We start from the raw sequence: 19,946 nt of genomic DNA, 5'->3' as shown, positions 1-19,946 counted from the left end.
AAGGTTCATTTTGAACTTTCCACTCACACAGTCACATCCCAGCCTAAAGCGTACAAATATCTATTCAAAAGGAAGTGGTTGCTCATCCTGTCAGGTCAATTACTTGGCTTATTTCTCCGCAAATGTACTTTTGCTATTGGAATGCTTGACAGGGTACTGATTGTGGCTACAGAAAGTCAAATATTATAAGATCATACACAGATTAGGATAACAACTTCTTTGGGTTCCTTGTAATCCAAAGAGGGATGCTGATTAGATCTTAAGGCTGCAGTGCACTTAATGGGATGCTCTCCAGAAACTCTTAATGCAGCCACAATGCAATCTCTGGGACTTATGTTTAATATTTAGCTTAACTAATGTTCTGTGAAATACAGATACGTGATTAGTGGTGAAGGTGGCAGTGAAAACTATAGTCAGATACCATGAGGAACACAAGAGTTCAGTCTGTCTCATTAGTATGAGAAATACTTCATGACTCCTCTGAAGCCAGGAGAGTAGGAAATTACAAATACAAACTTTTGCAAACATTTTTTTTAAAAAGAGATCTAAAAGAAAACAGCTGCAGGCCACGATACTCATGGCATCTGAGAGGGCCAGTTCCCTAGACACAGCCATTACATGACACTATAGTTTAAATACATGAGCTTTACTGTTTTGTTAACGTTTATTAGATTAATAATTGAATTTGAATGGGGAAGTCTGTATACAGATATGAGAAGGTCATAAACGGTGAGCAGACCACGGTGAGCATGGTCTCAGGGCACATAAGACCACTGATCTACAAATTACCAGCAAGCTGGATATCGCAGAAAGAATAGTGACCATAACTGTATTATTGGTTTGGTTTGTTTAACATTGAGGCAGGCTGCAAATGCATTTTTAATAACAGCATTTGATACTTAATCCTTTAAAATCAGACCAGCATACATCCATTTGCTGTTCTTCACAGCTGTGGACACACTAAGGGACAGCGGTGAGCTGAGGCACTGTGACAGGCCAGGTGCTCAGCCTGTATGAAGGTGCAGTGTCAGCGAGGCCCACGGCGCTGCACCCTTTCACACCTACTGCGGCCCACGATGGCTGCGGGGACAATCCAGATGGAGCAGAGAATGGAGAAGGGGAGAAGGTGGCTGAAGCAGGAGGAAGTTATATCAAAGCAAAAGATAACAGGAATGCACATAGGTTTCTGACTGGAAGCTAAAAATGCATATCTGGTGATAAGAGATGGAAGTCAGTCATTCACTGTCTACAAAAAGGAGAACTAGATGAATAAAATTTGGGGCATTGGAAAGGACAGTGCAATCATCTGTGGTGAAAGTGAGAGGATGTGGTGCAAAAGATCTGGAGGGAAAAGAAAAAACCTTTTAGGACAGACTGCAACAGAGCAAGAGGTTAGAGTTAAAGGGAAGCTGATGAAATAAGACAAACAGCTAAAGGCTAAGACCTAGCATTCGGGGTTTATTTTCAAAGATTTGCTAACTAAAGCCACAGAAGTAGTCTCCCAAAGTGCGGAAGACTAGGCAAGGCAGACAAGAGCCTGAAAGACAGGAGAAACAGTAGAAGAAAGAAGTCAGACCAGACAAGTTTGAAGGAGCAGTCACTGTGATATGAAGAAAAAAAGAAAAAAAAATGATCAAACACCTAATGTTGCAGAAGAATCATGAATGAGAACAGAACACTGCTCTGTTGATTCAGCCAAAACAACAAAAGCCCAATAGGGAAAGAATCAATAAAAAAGCTGGAGCAGAGAGGCTTTATAGCAGTGACACACTACATCCACGAGGATGAATGAACAACGTTCAAGAAAAACACCATTTATGCACAAGTTAGGGAAGAAGTAGTTGCTGTTCTCAACAACACATCTGAATTCACAAAAATGCACACTACGATCAAATCAAATATTCCCCTGTACTAGTTCTACACCCTCCCTTAAAATATCAGATATGCCTAGATGATGAAAGAAGTTCTCAAGCTGAAATGTTTGTCATTTGTGGAAACAAGAAATAAACACAAGCTTCTAAACTAAGACACGGTGGATATAAAATTATATAAATTTGAGAACGGAAAGTCCTTTCCCAAGGTTGTTTCTTCACAGTTCTGACTTTGAGACAGGATCGTTGCTCTTCCACAAGCACTTAGGAAGTTGGTGAAGTAAACTCAGAAACGGGGCTTCCTCGAAAACTAGCTCATACGCCTGCACAATGTATTAAACATCCCAAATCAAAAACCACTGATGAACATACTTCACTTATATAAGAAATCCAACTCAGGTAATCAGAATACTCCCATGCTTGAAATACATGCTTGCTTTTCCACACTAGGGCAATTCTTTTTCAATGTGAGCAAAAATGTAAGGCAAAAAGCATTTCACATGATAATCAAACTACGTGAAAGACTACTTCTAGCAAATACACGGGAATTCACCTCTACATAACTCCAGATTTACCTAACCATAACTCCACTGATTTAATGTATAAGCAAAGTACTACAATACTGTACAAAGGAAGGAGAACAGGCCTGACTGGGGTATTCAGATTCTCCCAGTATACGCTCTGGTATTTTAATACACTTATTTTAAATAAGAAAAAAGAAAAAAAAACAACAACAAACAAAACCAGTCTTAAATTCCATTCCAGGTCTTACAATGTATTCAGTAAGTGAAAGGAATTTCAAAATCTGATCTTTTAAGCAGAAATAGGGCCAACTTAACATATCTTCCCTGCTCATCTGAAGTCTTTGTTTCACTTACTGATAAACATCATAAGCAGTTCCACACTTAAAATAGCAGAATTCCTCTTCCTCAGTCCATCACCACTGAACTTGCATCTTTGTCCTGGTAATTTTACTACTTGACAGAGACCAATCAAGCCATGATAGAATTGCTTTACAAATTCTCACTATCTTTCATATTTAACATTTACTTTAATGTTGTGTTCTTCATAGCATGAATAGTTACTGAAAGTATCAAGCACAGAACATATCTACCATTGCACTTCAAGATAAATGATTTAGTTTAAAATATAGAATATTCTGTCTTTGATGTTCAACAGTTCTGCAGAGAAACACTTGAGATGGTCACTGGTTATCTATCCACATGAGCTAAATCTCTTAACAATTTGCATTAAAAACAATGCCATTCCTGTAGCACATTTGATAGAGAATACAGAAGATTAAAGCCTCCGAACAAAATAACACCCAAGAGACCCCTGGGCAATTTATGGAAATTTAAGCTAGGAGGCTAAGTGTTTGGCTTATATTTGTCATATTCTTCATTCTTTCCAGTTATTCCCCCCTGCCAAGTACCTAGAAAATGTTATTTTCACTCAATTTTCTCCTCTTTTTGGTATTATGCAGCCCCAAACCTTTCCTTAATGTGAATTTGGAAGGAACGATTCTGGGGGAATGGATGACAGAGATAAGCTCCTGAATAGTAAGCGTATAAAGAATAGATGAGGTTTCAAAGGGGAGCATTTATTGTTTCCTGTATCATAGCACATTGTCTTTCAATATGATTAGTTATCAGTCTGAGTTATCAAAAACTGGGATGAAATAAAGCGCTTACGCAGTTATGCTTCATTGATGTCAGCTAGGGGAGCATGAAAATCTCCATGAAGTTGGGTAATTGATGTGTAAATCAGAGCTCAATCACTCTGTAATAGAAATGGTCCCACTGAAAGTATGGTTGTTGAACAGTATTGCAGAGGGGTGGGAAAGAAAGAGAGAAACAGAGTCAAGATAAGACTTATTTATTAAAAATTATAATAACTGGCAATTTGCACAATTTTCTCTTCAAGAGAGAAGTGCTGTCAGATATATTTAAATGCAAGCTGCAGACCACTATATTTGGATATCCTTATTCGGCAATAATTAACTGTTTCTGTTTTATTAAAATGCTTGGGGACACTGTTATGGATATTTAAAAAGCAAATTAAATGAACATGTTCATCCTTTGAAAGGCAACACGTGTAAATGACATCAGCAATTGTAATTTCGTTAACAATGTGTGTTCAAGGTATGTTTTGGAGTCCTATTACAGTCTTCTTGTCAGTTCAAATTTGCAGTATGAGAAACAAAAGCAAAACTGAAGGAAAAGAGGAAAAAAAAAGAAAACTGAAGAGAAAAATGGTTGTAACAACAGCTCCAAAAGGACATTAAAAGCCAAATAGTCATTAGAACATCAGTCACATACAATAGCTTTCCAACATGTAATATTTCTAAGAGTAAACATCTCATACGTAAATAAAAGAACTAGTTAAGACAAAATTACAGCGTTATTTTTGTTGTCATTTTTTTCTTTCAGTAACAGAGTGCACATTAAGGCATCAACATCAACTTCCCAGAAACACCTGGAATCCAGTATTCTAGTTATGACTTACACTAAACCAGTGATAAACTGTAACAAACTTCCATAAATGTGAAATTTGTGAGCATTTTTGGCAAAAAATTAATTACATTCAGGACAAGGAGCTGGATTAGGAAGCTTTATTAGCTGGGTAATGTGCTGTGACTGTAAGGGGACCCTGATTACTACAAAGAGGTTGAACAGGAAAGGAGTTTCAACCTACATTCTGAATTTCATTGCCCTTATGAGGTTAACAGGATATGACAGCTTCTTCTTTTATTTATTTATTTTTTTTAAATTCTGTTGATCTCTCCTGGAATTTGAAGTTTCTTCAGAATTCACTGATGGCAATGAAGCCATTAAGTCTTTCCCAAAGTCTATACTGTAATTCAAACATATCTCACACCATATCTCCCAATGGCTTCCTAGCTGCCATCATACTCCACATGCTCATCAGCATCCGCATTCTACGTATTACTGGGTTACAGCTGAATATAGTTCTGTTTAGTTGCATGCTGTGCATTTTTCTTTATACACATCAACAGCAAACATGGTGTAGTACTGCTACAAAGTGTGTATCTGTACATATATTACCCCCAAGGCATAACACTAACTTGATGCAATAAAAGATCTTCTGACAATGCTTGTTACAGTCTGGTTTTCCTTCACCTGGATACCTACAATTATGAAAAATTTCTTGAAAATGTCCAAGTTTCCTTTTGTACATGTACCATTTTCAAAGATTAAAATATATTTTAATACATGGAAACGCAAAATATTTGTTTTATTATCACAACATATACAGACTGCATTCTTACATCTGAGCTGAAAACCATTTTGGAACTCTACTTTTGTCTTTACTTTTCTTCATATTTGTAACTAAAATTTTTCTTTAATGCCGCTACTCAAAACTCTCCTTGGCGCCTGTAGGATGCTTTCTTAAAAATGAAGTCCACGCATTTGTATTTTGTTGAAATATTGGCAATGATATGCAATAGACAGCTAACAGAAATAAATCTAGCCTTTTAAAAAACATTACAAAGCAATCATTGATTAACACAACCTTTTGGAGACAGATGAATCAGCACACTCAACTGCTTGAGTATTTTATCACAGAATTGCTTCCATGCTACTCCTACAGCTCTAATAAATGCATTCATTTACTAACAGGCACCTCTACTCCCTTGAGCATTTTCACACGCTGTGCAGCTCTTTAACCACATGTTCTTAAACTTAACGTGTGCTGAAGAATATCACCACAGGAAAATTAAGAATTCAGTCGGATGACTATTTCATTCATCAATTTTAGACTGAAGGAGAAGTGCAGGCAGGCCTCTCTGTGCAGTGCACACATACAGACTGATTCAGACCCCAATGCATAGAAAAATAGTACCATAAGACTAACGTAATTGAATTGATTGTTTGGCTAGAGAAATTTTCTAAATAAATTATTCTTCTCTCAGTTGAAACCCTACATAACTGCCTCCATTTGTTATAGTAATATCTACTGGAAAGGAAAGAGATAATCAAATAAATGCAAGGTGCTCTTGTTTCAAATTCAAGTAAGCATGCATCCCCTTTTCAGCACTGTTGTAAAATATAATGCCCATCTTGGGCACAGGCACATTGTAGGAGAGGCGATAATTTGGAAGCTTCATGAGATTTAATGGACATCAGCTTGGAAAGAACCTAGAACGTTTCAAACTCCAAATTTTAAGCCTTCTTCCATTAGACCTTAAAAAGCTTCACAGCAACAAGGTGCCTGTTACACACAGCTTAGGACAGAATAATAATATTTTGTACTTATTTTTCTTTAATAGATTCAGAGTCAGCAGGTCAATGGATTATCATCATCATCATCACTGGCTTATAGTGAGAAAGATAATCTATAACAAATAGCCCTCATGTCTTCAACAAACATACAATGTTTATTCCTCATTTATAAACACAGCATAAAGTATGACAAAATAATTTAACCAAAGCAGCACAAAGTTCATCAGCATTGCTGAGGTCTACATCCTCTCTGAGGGCATAGTTCAACTTCAGCTGATGCTACTGGCAATTTTCCCGGCGAATTCAATGAGGGTTGGATGGGACCTAGCCATTTAATAATGACAAAAGAGCCAGGTCTCAACACAGCCAGCTCTAAGCAGCAGCAACTTATTGGTATAAACTAGCTTTTCTGTTATATTCCTCATGCCAACCGAAGTTTTTTATCCACTGCCAAAAGTTTAAAAACCAGAACATGCCAGAGCTACAAAGCTTCTGTGGTCATTATTTACAATAATGTAATCTTAAAGAAAAAACAAAACCAAAACCAAACGAACAAACAAACAAACAAAACAAAACAAGTGAGATACCAAATAAGCTTCCCAATCTACCCCAGAGGCCATTATCACTTTGAGCTAAAGGGCAATTTTAATTTTTTTTTTAGTGGTGTTATGGACTGTACACATGATGTCTCAAACAACTGACCAGGGATAATCAGATTTGCCCCTATCGCACAGTAAGTACTGACACACACCCCCCCACCAGGCAGCAGATCACAGACCTTGTCACTGACAAAAAGTAAAGCAAATGCACCATGCTCCCTGAAAAAACAAAACAAAACAAAAGAAAAAAAACACCCTTAAATTTAACTCAACATAGGAACGCTGTGCTATCAGGGATATGGTGGTAAGTGTTACTGACACAAGTTTGAAATGTGCCCCAGCATTTGAAATCTAAAAATGAGCATTTAAACAATTTGTAAAATTATTTCGCCCCTTTAGACTGGCAAAAACTACAACCTCAAGTCTGAAATAATTTCAATTTTTAAGGCATGTGATGCGAATGATTATCCCAGTACTGCAGTTTCCAGAGCCAAACAGAAACGATACCTGTTTCCCCAATTATGTTTTGAATGTATCTGAAATCTCACATGTATAACTGACTTCATGAATGACAGAAATATCACAATGAAGAAAACACAGCCATTTAAGGCCAAATTCCCAGAAGAAAGTAAGACCAAAGCTCTGTTTATCCCATCCTGCCTCTGACAACAGCCAACAGCAAATTCCCAGTAAAGCCCTTAGAACAAAGCACTCCCCAAAATACTGACACTGCCCTGAGAAATTTTTGGCACATGAAGCCCTGTGTTAAGTACAAAGGACCTGGTATCTTTGTATTTAACACCTCTAGAAGACTTTTCTCCAAAGAATGCTCTCAAAGGGAATACTCTTCAGCAAGGAGTTTCACGACCCATCTGAAAACTATCGCCTTATCTCAAACTAAGTTTACCACTCACTCAGGTCTGAAAACCCGACTGATTCAACAAGATTGTATGTATTTTATTGAATATGTGAGAAAAGAATTCACATGTATTTTGAGGGGCACCTACACTTATTACAGACAATCATACAGGAAGCTTCTGTATTTGTCAGTCTCTGGAGAATCTCAGGCACTAACTATACCATGCATTTTCAAGACCAGACACATAGATTACTCCATCCTGAATAATAATTGTTTACACTCTAAACCCTTTATATTTTTGTCCCTTCTGCTGTCAATCAGCAAATGAATATCACTTACTTTCATAACATGAACACAATGTGTTATTTAATAAAAGTGCATCCTTTTTAAACTCCTTACCATCAACGATTTGTCTAATAGAAATATTATACTACGTAACATGCAAATATTAAAATACAATGTAAGTTGAGTCATATTCATTGGAGGCCGGCCAACTCCAGCACATTTCAGTATTTAATAATAGAATAGTCTAGTGTAAAAATATGTAAACTAGCTTCCATCCTGCTTTAATACTCACTTAACATGAGAAGAAAGTGAATGCAATTTTGTTTAAATATTAAACATTACATTTCTTCTTTTGATTATTAAAGTATTATTAAAGCTAAATGAAAATGTGTTTGCAACCTCCTTCCTCTGAAGTCTTATAGGTCACTGTTACTACTAGTATTTTGTCCCTCTAGCTGGCTCCTTAGGGGGATCTCAAAGCTCTTTATGAATCAGAGCAACTCATGCCTGATTACATCTCTGGGAAGGAGCAACCACTGTCAAGCAAAACAACTGATGGAATGAAAGTTTAAGTGAGCTGATGACAGTCATTCAAGTAAGAGATGGCTGTGGGAAGAAAACTGAGGTGTCCTGACTCGCAGACACTAAACTTCACCATAAGACCAACTGTAACTTGCAACCATCCATTCACCACTAAACCCTGAGATGACAACCATCAAGTCGAAATTTAAGACTATCTAACAATACAGTACAGCAAGAAGGAATTATCTTTATGTGCGTTTCAAGAACATGGGGACATACACCGTGAGACAAGTTTTCTCCTGCTGAATGTCACTAGGAGAGGTCAGCAAGGATGTTCTTACTACGTTAGCTGGAAGGATGGAGTATATCAAATTACTTACTTTTGTGTAGTACCCCACTTACTTGGACAAACTGGTACTGCACAGGGCATAATGTCATTAGGTGATTAAAGTACAAGAGCACTCATCTTCCCACCTCCTTTCATACCAAGGGCTCGCAAGTGCTATTGCAGCAGGCTTGAAACTGGGAAAAGTTATAGCTGCGGAGGCAATACAGGCCTGGTAACATAAAACACCAACCTCCTCCTCTCACCATGAACTCCCATCCTGGCCGTGACCAGAAATAAGCCTCATAGTGCCTCTGAGAGAGCCCGCCTTCCCCCAGCCTCCTGAAGCATTTTCAGCATCGGCAACAGCCCAAAACTGCATGTGACCTTCAAGCGTGATGTCCACAGTCCTCTGATCTCAACAGCAAAAGGACTGAGTTAAGCTTTATTGACAGTAAAGCAACTTGATACAATCATAAAAGTATGATGTACTTCCACTCTTCAGCTGGTACTGCCTTTTAAAATAACTAACGTTGAGCTCTCCTCAGTATGCCAAATGTATTACAACCTCAGTACCCACGGTAGGAAATGTGCGTTTTGTCACACACACTCTTTAATGTGACAGAAATACAAATTTATGTTTTCTTTCATACAAATACCTAATGGGGTTTGAATAAAATAAAAACTGCACATTGCCGTGTGGAAATTAATTTTAAAGAACTGTTTATCAATTTAATTCCACTGATAGTAACAGACAGATTTATGAGGCAATTAACTAAATATTTGTTTTTTCACATTTCAATTCATTATAGTAAATTAACAATTTTCCACTTGAAAGTCTTGCATTGCTACACTGAAAGCCTAAAAAAAAAGTGTATATTACTGTCAGTCTAGGAAGGATTCTCTGATTTTTACAATGTGGATTATTCTCCTCACATTAACTTAACATACTGTATGTAATTCAAACCCCCCACATTTCTGTATTACCCCAGAACCTGTCATTCTTTAAATGCCAGTTTCAAGCAACCAGACATAAATAAAGAATAATTACAGCTCTAAAGCCAATGTAACATCTGTTCAAGCAAACAATACTACAGAGTGGATTTTATAGCCATGTAACACCCACCTATGGTTAAGACAAGACTGTGAGACAAAACCAAAGGCCTTGACAGATCTAGCCTGGCCTCCTGAGCCACAAATGCCCACATCAGACAGCATGCCCTAAAAAATGAACCAAGGTTGACATTAAGTTAAACACCAAGTAAAAAGTTCCCACAGGAAGGGTCAACCTCTACTCTAAGGTAGCTCACCTCTGCGGCCAGCACAGCCCAAACCCTCAGAAAACGAGGTCCCGGTGAGTCTGCCTCCCTTCACACCAGGAGCCACCAGCCAACATCCCCATGACCGGTTCACCATGGCCACATGCGGCTTTTCAGCACGTCAGCTGCCAGAGTGCAGCGCCTCGCACTAACAGCCTCTGCGGCAATCTGCATATCATTAGCTATGAGCCCCGTGATTGCACATGTATAGCCACATTTCACATCTACTTTTACTTATTTTGATGATTTAAACATTTTAATTAATGATTTCAGCTTCAAGGAGGTCATCTGGCCGTGTCCGTGTGGATCTCTTCACTGTTGTGGGCCAGGTACTAAACACATTAAGCAGCAGTCAGAAGACAGAACTACAGCTTGATGTTCTTTTAACTGGTATTGTACCAAATTAATATCAGGAGGAATATAGTCTATAAATGTAAAAGCATCTGCTTATATGACTCCTTGGATTCTTTTCTCCTCTGTGTTGGTGTTTCACTACCTGAACAAAAACAGTCTTGGTCCCTCCAGACCTCAGCTTGCCCTCATGGGCAGCAGGTCTATCAATACTTACTGATCTCACGGGTCTCTGCCAGGTCAACTTGTTAAGGATGAACCTTCACCAGGAAACTGTACCAACTACATTCCTCAGTTCTGCACAGATTCAGGCTTAAGTATTTCCTTGAATAAAATACAGTTTGCCCACTTTTTAAAAATCGTCCTGTTAATTCACTGGATTACAGCACAATCATATCAGAGCATCAGCCTAAATAGGATTTTGTAGACAGATCTGATCTAGAGGATTTAATATTTTACAGGTCTCCATCTCATAATGCTGACAGAAATCATCAGGCAAAGGGAGAAGATAGGACTGCCCGCCACACCGAACAATGAGGACCTGTGATTTATCGGATAAATCACTTGGTTTTTTCCATTGTTAGTATTTACAAATTTGGTAACAAAAACAGGGAACAAAGTCTTTCCTGACAGCTATTAATTCAGAACAACGTGCAAATACTGGTTAAGCAGTTAATTGCTATTAGCAACGTGCATTCCGAATTGAGAAACTGAGGCATGGAGAGATTAAAGGGCTTGCTCACAGCCACAGGATGAACCAGAGGCAGCAGCAGGAGTGGAACCACTTCCCATTGCCCATGTCTTAGTCCCATCACCTACAACTCAATTAACTTCCCTTTTTAATGATAAGGAGGTACTATTACAGCCTCTATTTGCACTACCTACCGGAAAATACACCCATAACGTATCATGTTGTAAGGGCTAAAACCTCAACTGAATGTTACCATTAATAGCCTATTTATAATGTTTGTGCCTTTCTAGTTGTAATACCACCACAGTCACCACCAGGAAAGACAGGCTTCAACTTTAGCACTCAGGAGGCTAATAATTACCAAATTAATAAAATACTAACAAATTGTAAAATATTCCAACTGGTTAGTAGAGAGGCATTAATTCTTGATAAATGCTCCATACAGTATTATTTATCAAGTTCTTAAGTGCTGCATAGTATGTCATCCTGTCAATCTACCAGATTAAAACAGATTAAATGTAAGCACAATATTTGAGCATCGTTAAAAACATTGCAGACAGCAAATTGGTACTGCTCTTTATCCTTTTTACTTAAAAAAAAAAAAAAAAAAAAGTAAAAAAAAATCAGTAAATCAGTGACCTCAGTACAGGGCATTTTCTGGAGACTAATGATGGGCTGGGATAGATGGCCCTCACTTGTACTTTACGTTATCAACTCCTCCCATCCGATCATTAATTCCCCAGGAAATGCCTTTTGCTTCAATAGCTTTTGCTTAAATAGATCACCAGTGAGAGAAAAAAAATCACGCCACTAGAAATGAACTACTGTAGAGCCTGAGTTGCATCTGCCATAATTTTCACATAAAGACTTTATAGGTCACTTGCAAAGGCCTTTTTAATTGTATTTCTGACTCCTCTTTTTTTCCCCTCAGCATGATAATAAAGGCAGCCAGTGGCCAAAATTTGTGATGCTCCCTATAAATTTGCTGAGAATGTTTGGAAAGGTTCTATAAGATGCTTTCCAAGAGTTCTCATACATTAAAAAGTGCAGGATACTAAGCCTTAATTAAGAGCTTTTTTTTAACAGTGTGAATTTCCGATACATGAAACAGCATTAGGCCCCAGTTTTATCATGAGGGGAAGAGAAAGATTTGAGTGAAGGAAAAAACAACGTTTTAAACCCTACTTTTAGCAAAAAAACTCTAAAAGAGCATGTGACCAACTCCTGAGTTTGTTTGCAAGACACGTTTAAGATCAAGATGTTGTGGAGAGGCCTCTGCATCACTCAAGTTTCATTATCATTACAAAATATAGCAGAATGCCTTTACTCAGAGCTTTATCATCATAAATAATTAAAACAAAGCTATCCTTACGGTATGAAATAAATGAACAAAGTACACTATAGGATGCATTTGTTGTGGAGTTTATAGCTGTTCGCTGGCTCCCTACATCAGAAAATTCTGGAATTTGCAATCACTCTCCTGATCATTAGTCTGAATCAGGAAATTTTACTGCAGCTGGCTCAAGTGACTTGTTCTGTCATAAACAGGACCATAACTGCCCTTTACTAGTTGCATATGCAACATACATTTTTGTGATAAATCGGCGTATGTGATATGCAAAATGTAAAAGAAAATCAAAGCATAGGATTGATTTCTGAGAAAAACAAAGAAAAAGGAAAGAAATTCCAGCTCCACAATTAAAAGGGTTGTCTGATTTCTCATTACAGAAACATGCTAAGGTACAGATGAAACAAATCTCCACAATACTCACGCTAACAGTATATTGTTCTCATAAGCTTGGAAGTGTTGGGCACACTCATGTTCTTTGAAGTTTCGCTTTGTTCCTTTGACTTATTTTATGCAGGTCAAAGATCACCATCACTGCACATATCTGTCACTGAAGGATAATAATGCTACAACTCAGTTTGGAAGCAGGCTAGGCTGGCATGTTAAACTAGCAACAGGCACATCAATCTTGGTATTCTTGAAGATTGTGCAGTACGGCGCCGGGAGGTTCAAACTCAGAACTAATGATAGTTACTAGTTTCTGCATCTTGATGCACCAGGTTATGTGTCTTCTTCTTTTGAGCAGCCTGTCCCTATGGACAAGGAAAACATGCCAGGAAAGCAAATTATCCTGTTAATCCAGCAACACTGACAGAAGCCTACTGGAGAGCAGAAGGATTGTAGGGAGGCATGCAGGGACCTATGGCAGCAAAAAAGAGCTTTCCAGGGAAAAGACTAGGAAAACAGAAGAGCCATCGGCAATTGGGTAATATTCATAATTTGTGAGAATTGGTAATACTATTATTATTTGTGCAGTAGCATAGAATGCGAAATATTGGAGCATATCTATTGTCAGCTAAGGAACTGATAAGCACCGATCAACGGGCAGGTCAGAATATAATCCCTCACTCATCAACTAAAAGTAAGTTTTCTTACATATTACTTGACCATAATAAACTAGGAGTCAATACTAAGAAACTAGTATTCAGTGTGAATCCTTCATGTATTTACCTGTCAGTCCTTTGCATACAGCAAGTCCAATTAAACAAACCCAAAGGGTATGGTACCTGATGAAATTCGCATCTCTGTTTTACACGCAAAAATAAATGAAATCAATGTATGCCTATAACAAAAAGCAGCCATATTTCTGTCTCAAAATTAAACTCATCTGCCACATTAAACATAAGAATTTTATACATTAAGACAATGGCACTTCTTAGTGCCTAAAGCAAGGGGAGGAGAGGTGATGTTTACATTTAGTGTTCATACCTTCACTTGTCATCACAAGGCTCTGATGTTAAACACCAAAGAGGACATCTTCGCTGAGGTGGTTTTTTGGTTAAATTGAGCCAGATTTCAGAGCAAGCATATATTTGTAGATGCGTTTATACTGCACCAGTTTCTTAAATGCTCCCAGCTTACACTTCCCACCACCTGGTCTACCGGAGGGGGAAATTTAAAAGAAACATCAGGTAAAAATCATACATGGAAGGGTTTGAGAAACCCAGGAGGCAAATAGGTATCTTTTGTGCTGAAACTGTTGCAGCATTTTAAAGCAAGTAGAGGAAAAGTGGCTCACAGATGAAGCAATGAGTTTAATGGGCTACCATTTTCTCATACAACACGGAAATTGAAATTGCAAAAAGCGCAAGAATATATTTGTTTCTAGTTCTATTGGATCATCATGTCCTCCAGGTGCTTAAAGGCAAGTACCACATTCCAGCATGCAGTTTCTATTCCTTCTATCCCAAGCACAACTCAATAGTCTTGTGGGTGAACTTTCCCTCTTTGTGCACCAGAACCAGATCCCTTCAAAACGCAGCGGAAGCTCTCTGCTGACCTCAGCAAACACTAAATCAGGCCCTAGTGCATTCGAATTATGCCTTTGCTTCACAAACAGATAGGCAGTGTCTATCAAAATCTCATCAAAACACATTATGTAACACACAAGCTTAAATTATTTTTAAACATACACACATATATATAGTACCTTCTTTACACAGATATTTCCACTGAATCGTTATCAAGAAAGGGAGGGTGGAAGGAGAAATCTCTTCACCCTCAAAGCACCCATGTACTACCATTCCCTTGGGAAACTCTGCTCAGAGAAATACTCTAGGGAGCCAACTACAGCTGTGTTACAAGAAAGAAACCATGTATGGTTTCATATTTACAATAAAAAAATTTTTGCATTTAAAATGCAGAACTGGTGAGAGAGAAAACTATTATTAATATATGTAGGATTTTTTTTAATGGGAAACTCTGAACACAGCCATCATCAGCCACTCTGTAATCACAGTGCATAACAGCTCAAAATCATTACTGAAGCTGCAAAAACTAAAAAAAAAAAAATAATTTTACATTGAGAAATAACACTGAAATTATTAAAGCCAGTTTGATGCCCAGTAATACAGTTGACCTCAGAATCAAACAAGCTGCTGGTCTTTTAGGGCGCAAGATTAAATACCCTATGGGAGTTTAAATTCCAATCCTAGCTCAGGAGTTTCCCTTAATATCAAAGTAGTTTCTTAGGAAAGCAAATGAAGTACATTACCTCTGGTAATGGTAACCATTTACTCCTTGAAAAGCCTTGAGAGAGCTCTCACACAGGGTAGCCTATGTTTTATTAAATCCTTTTGCATACTTTCAGGTCATATAACCTGAAGGACAAAGGATTCACTTAAACTTTTTAAAGCATTCTGATTTTATCAAGGATTAGTTGTTCTGATTCTTCAATAATTCAAGCTTCATGCTAACAATGTACCATGTTTAACTGCGGGCAGCATTAAAGCAGAACATATTTACGACATATTTCTATTGAATCCCAAACGCTCAGCACAGACCAACCATCGGCAATACAATCAATACAAAGACCGTGCTAAGATCTTCAATTATTCACATTTATTGTTTATACTAAATATAATCTCAATACAATAAAAACTTATTTAATTGTATGGCATGAGGATATAGTCACATCTGCCTATAGGTAGTTATTTTGCTATTTAGAAAATGAGACCCAGAAAGAAGTAGGCAGACATTGCCTCTTAACTCGTTGTTTTACAGATACAGCAAATAAACTATGACTGCCTTGTGCCCCAAAGTTGGCCAGAAAAGCCACATTACTAGGTCAGCTGAGCTGTGCATACAGATGCCGTCTTTTGCAAAAGTAGATCAGTGGTCTGTTAGATATATTTAAAGTAACAAATAATATATATATTATTTTAAAATAATTCTTAATTAAAAACATGCAATTATCAAGGTGTTTCTATTGTGAACCTCTTGTGGTCATTTTAATGCTTATTTTGACATTGTACCAAGCAAATAGAGAAACTTCACCCCAGACATCAGGTAGGATCAGGCCTGATCCATACAGGTCAACACTGGGAAATACATATGACAGAGTGACCAAGAAGGAAAAGCAACTACAGGTTTAGTTTGTATTTCTGCTAATGACTCAAAAGACGGGGCTTTTTAGAAAAGTGATGCTTGACATAGAGACATGAATTTCCCTCCATTTGCCAGACGAAACAAACTGCTTTGTATTTCTTCATCATGGTGTACCGCTCAGTCTTCTCAATAGGAATGAACAATTCCTGATAGCGAACTGCTCAATCAAACAAAAGTGGGCCTCCCCTACTTAGCTGGTTTATTCCCTACCTCCTCTAACACTTGGAAAGGATTCAGACAAGAGCTACAAGAGTGATTAGAGTGCCTGGAAAAACTTGCCTTACAAGGAGAAGCTACAGCTCAGTGTATTTAGTTCATAAAGGAGAAGGTTAAGAGGCAACCTGATCACAGACTAGGAATACTTACACAGGAAAGGGGCGGCTGAGAGCAGATGGATATTTAATCTAGCAGAAAAAGGCGTGACAAGATCCAGTGCTTGGAAGCTGAAGTCGGTCAAATTCAAACCAGTTTATGCAGCATCAATTCTCAACAATAACAAAATAATAACTATTTTAACAACTAAACTTGAAAAGAAGGGGATTCACTGCCACTTGCAGCCTTTAAAGAGTCATTGGCAGTCTTTCTTACAGATACACTACAGCACAGGGTGTTTGGCACAGGCCCTGGTAGAAGAGACAAAATGAAACCTTCTCCAACCAAGCAGCACAGCCCTCCTCTGTCTTTGCCCTCCATGGCCAAGGGGCTGGGCTCCTCGCTCGACGCTCTGTGGCTGCACTTATGGGGCCTGAGCTGCTGAGAAAGTCAGCCCTGTCCATAAATGGCCTTCTCTGACCCCACGACACTAGCCGCAGGAACACAACCAAACTGTGCAACAGAAGTTTCCAGCATATATTCACACTGGCATTCACAAACTCATGCACAGAAAGGTGTTGAAGTTCTAAGCCACAACAGAGATTTGGAAAGGATCTTAGGCAAAACCCATCAAACTCAGCCAAGCAGACACTAAAGATGCAAAGCGATACAACTAAGTCCATCACTGTTACACCGGTCTGCAAGGCAGAAGTTATTCATCTGCGTTCTCACCTACCAAAATATATCGGGCCATTCCGCTACCTTCCCACAGGCAGCCCCTTCTCCAAAAGCAGCAGTTGCCCATCTGCAACTGAGCCACAGTGCCGGTACCTGAGGCCTTGCGGAAAAGCTTTGCACTCCACCGTATCTTCCTCGGTAAGGACTGGACTGACTTGTTTCAGGCAGCCACGCAATAGTTAAATATTACTGAGTTGCCAGGAAAAATACCATCAAACCAGTTTGTATCTTACTGTATTTCCTTTCCATGCAAACCGTATTATGCTGCATACCATTTCATCACTTCACAATGCCACAAACTACCTTTTAATGCAAAACAAAGCTTTTCAATGTAAAGCCCCATATCGTAATCCAGAAGAATTTTCTTATCTATTTCAACAGCAAATCTTTAGTGGCAACCACATTTTATTGTGTTTTAGGGATTGAGACTTTTGTATGAACATGCAGATTGTCTCCTTGAGACATATATAATCAGCATTTTGTGCCAAGAAACACTTAAGCCAACAGAGACTTATACCATTCTGAAATGTTGTTGGAATTGAAAATGTATATTTTGGCTTATTTCCTTAAGCCTGCAATAGCAGGAATTTCTTAGGGGTTTTTTATTTTTTTTTTTTTAACTTCATTCTCCTCTCAAACTCTCAGAGATTGAACAAAAAGCCAAAACACATGTTCTGAAAGAAAGCAGCAATACCAATAAAATAATTCATTTTGATACACCAGTGCTACCTAATACCTCCTGGAACACAGACCTGTGCCTCAAACTACTTTGTCATTTGTGCCTCTGTCCATGGCTGCAGAGCTGTGCCTATACACCCTCTACTCAGTAGCAGGCCACTGTGAAAGTGGAAAGGACTGCACTTTTTTTAAACAAGCGAGTGAGTGACTATGAATCTGATACATCAGAAACGGAGCAAACACAAAACTAAACAAATGTCTATTTGTGTATTTCAGCAGTTCCCGAATGTCAGCTTACTGCTCAGAGGAGTTGCACAAGTAACATGTTCAGTATTCAGGGAGCATCCTGTCACATTTGCTGCAACAGATATTTTTAACTCCCTTTTGCTCCATATGTAGAGTGTGCAAATACACAAAAGAATGTCTTAATTGGTCCTGCTTTATATAAATGAATAATGGGCTAAATGGGTTGAAGTGAATGCCATATTTATCTCTCCACTGAGGAAAGACACGATGATTCAGAAACAGTGAAGCCAAGAGGATTCAGAGCCTTACTCACAAGTGGAATATATATCTCCTGTCAATACATTATGTATTCCATTTCTACTACAGCCCCCTAAAGGCACAAATAGAAAAAGAGAAGCAAAATCTAAATGTTTCATTTCTGCTCAACATATATTCATGGATGTGGGAGGTTTTTATACTTGCTTTCAGGATTTCAGAATCAATTCTCTAGAGTTCTTTATTTTACTGAGTTTTTGTAAATATTAAACTCTTCAGTGTTAGTTTCACCATTTGCTATTACCATTGCCAAAAGACATTTTATACTCCTAGGAAGCACAGGCACAGGTAACACAAAAAAGGCCTGAACTTGCCCTTGCTCACATGAGCAATCCCACTAAAGCTAACAGCTCTACTCGGCAGCTGCAGCATCTTTCCAATTAAACAGAGCTACTTCTTTCCAGGCATTGAAAACCATGTAAGCAAAAATAATAAAAAAAATACTTAAAGGTTTGTATTTTTTTCCTGTTTATATGCTTCCTCATATGACTACTGATTAAAAACCTAAGCAATCAGTGTATGAAAACTTCTTTTTAATCCTCCTTTCAAAAATAAAGCATCACCAAAGAGCTCCAAGAAAAATAAAAAGTAGGATGTGCAAGACTAGTCTGATCTTTTGATTCTGCTGATTCTGGAAGCTGATATTTTGAAGTGCTGCTGCTCTGTTGGATTTTATAATTACACTAAGCAGAAAGCAAGTCTCCTCTGCACTTACCCCGCCAAGCAGGGAATCACTTTTAGGGCTGGTGGAAAAATGGAACATCTCATTTCCATTAATCTGGCTCATAGCTTCAGATTCATAGATGGCATTAGCAGAGCACCGCTTTCAGCCAGAGTGGAAGTTCAGTCTTGTGTTTAACTCCACATTAACCTGAGCATGACAGAGTAAAAATGCAGGAAGAATGGCAAAAAAAAAATAATCATCTGGTAATATTTTTTCAGCAGAAGGAAAAGCTTTACAAAATGTATAGTTTCAGTTATTCCCAAAGCAGTGTTTTGTCAGTAGTATAGTTGTGCATACAGTGCCATGGCTGGAGGATCTGCCTTGCCCACGGCAAGTAAGGTAAAGCCTCAGGCACATGTAATTTAAAATTCACTTCTACTCTAGCAGACAGCTTTAGACCAGCACCTATTTTTATTTTATAAACACAGTGCGCTCAATTTGCATTCCTGTGGTCCCTAGGAGCTAACACCAAAACCATCTTATGTTCTAGATGTGTTTTAGAAAACACTACACAATTGCATCTTTAAAATCCATCAGCATGGGTTGCAAAGGATCCCTCTGTGTTCTCACATCAGTCCAAGCCTGCAGTCATTTCCTACTGTGGACCATCTCCCATTAGAAAGTGGCATTGCTGGCAGAAGGTATTTGTCAGGTTGTGCCCAAGTCAATAAAACATGGCCCTCACACCATATATTTTAAACACTGTTTCTTAATTAAAAGGAAAAGAAGGTTCCCCAAACTTCAATAATTCTTGGCTTCGCAGACAGTTACTAAAGTGAGCTTGCACATGATCTTTGGGGGTGCCACATAAAAAAAAGAAGTGCAAATATTTTATTGCCGCATTTCCCTCCTCCTTCATTTCATTATCTTACAATATGAGATATTTAAAAACAGATAACTGCTGTTAGTAATG

At 38.2% G+C, this 19,946-nt stretch overlaps 1 protein-coding gene across 1 annotated transcript in view; it reads right to left on the bottom strand.

Annotated features, from left to right (window-relative positions):
- Positions 1-17,086, bottom strand: part of AFF2 (ALF transcription elongation factor 2) — a 275,384-nt gene extending 258,298 nt beyond the window's left edge. The window contains exons 1-2 of the mRNA XM_086470685.1: positions 17,069-17,086; positions 8,972-9,117 (exon numbers count right to left, since the gene is read on the bottom strand). Coding sequence (XP_086326811.1) covers positions 8,972-9,117; positions 17,069-17,086 — 164 coding nt within the window. The remainder of the gene's footprint in view (positions 1-8,971; positions 9,118-17,068) is intronic.
- Between the last annotated feature and the right edge of the window lie 2,860 nt (positions 17,087-19,946).

Source organism: Leptosomus discolor, chromosome 9 (genome assembly GCF_034619465.1).
Source record: "Leptosomus discolor isolate bLepDis1 chromosome 9, bLepDis1.hap2, whole genome shotgun sequence".
Lineage (NCBI taxonomy): Eukaryota > Metazoa > Chordata > Aves > Leptosomiformes > Leptosomidae > Leptosomus > Leptosomus discolor.
Note: the sequence above shows the minus strand (reverse complement) of the source record. Positions and strands in the feature narration are given on the sequence as shown.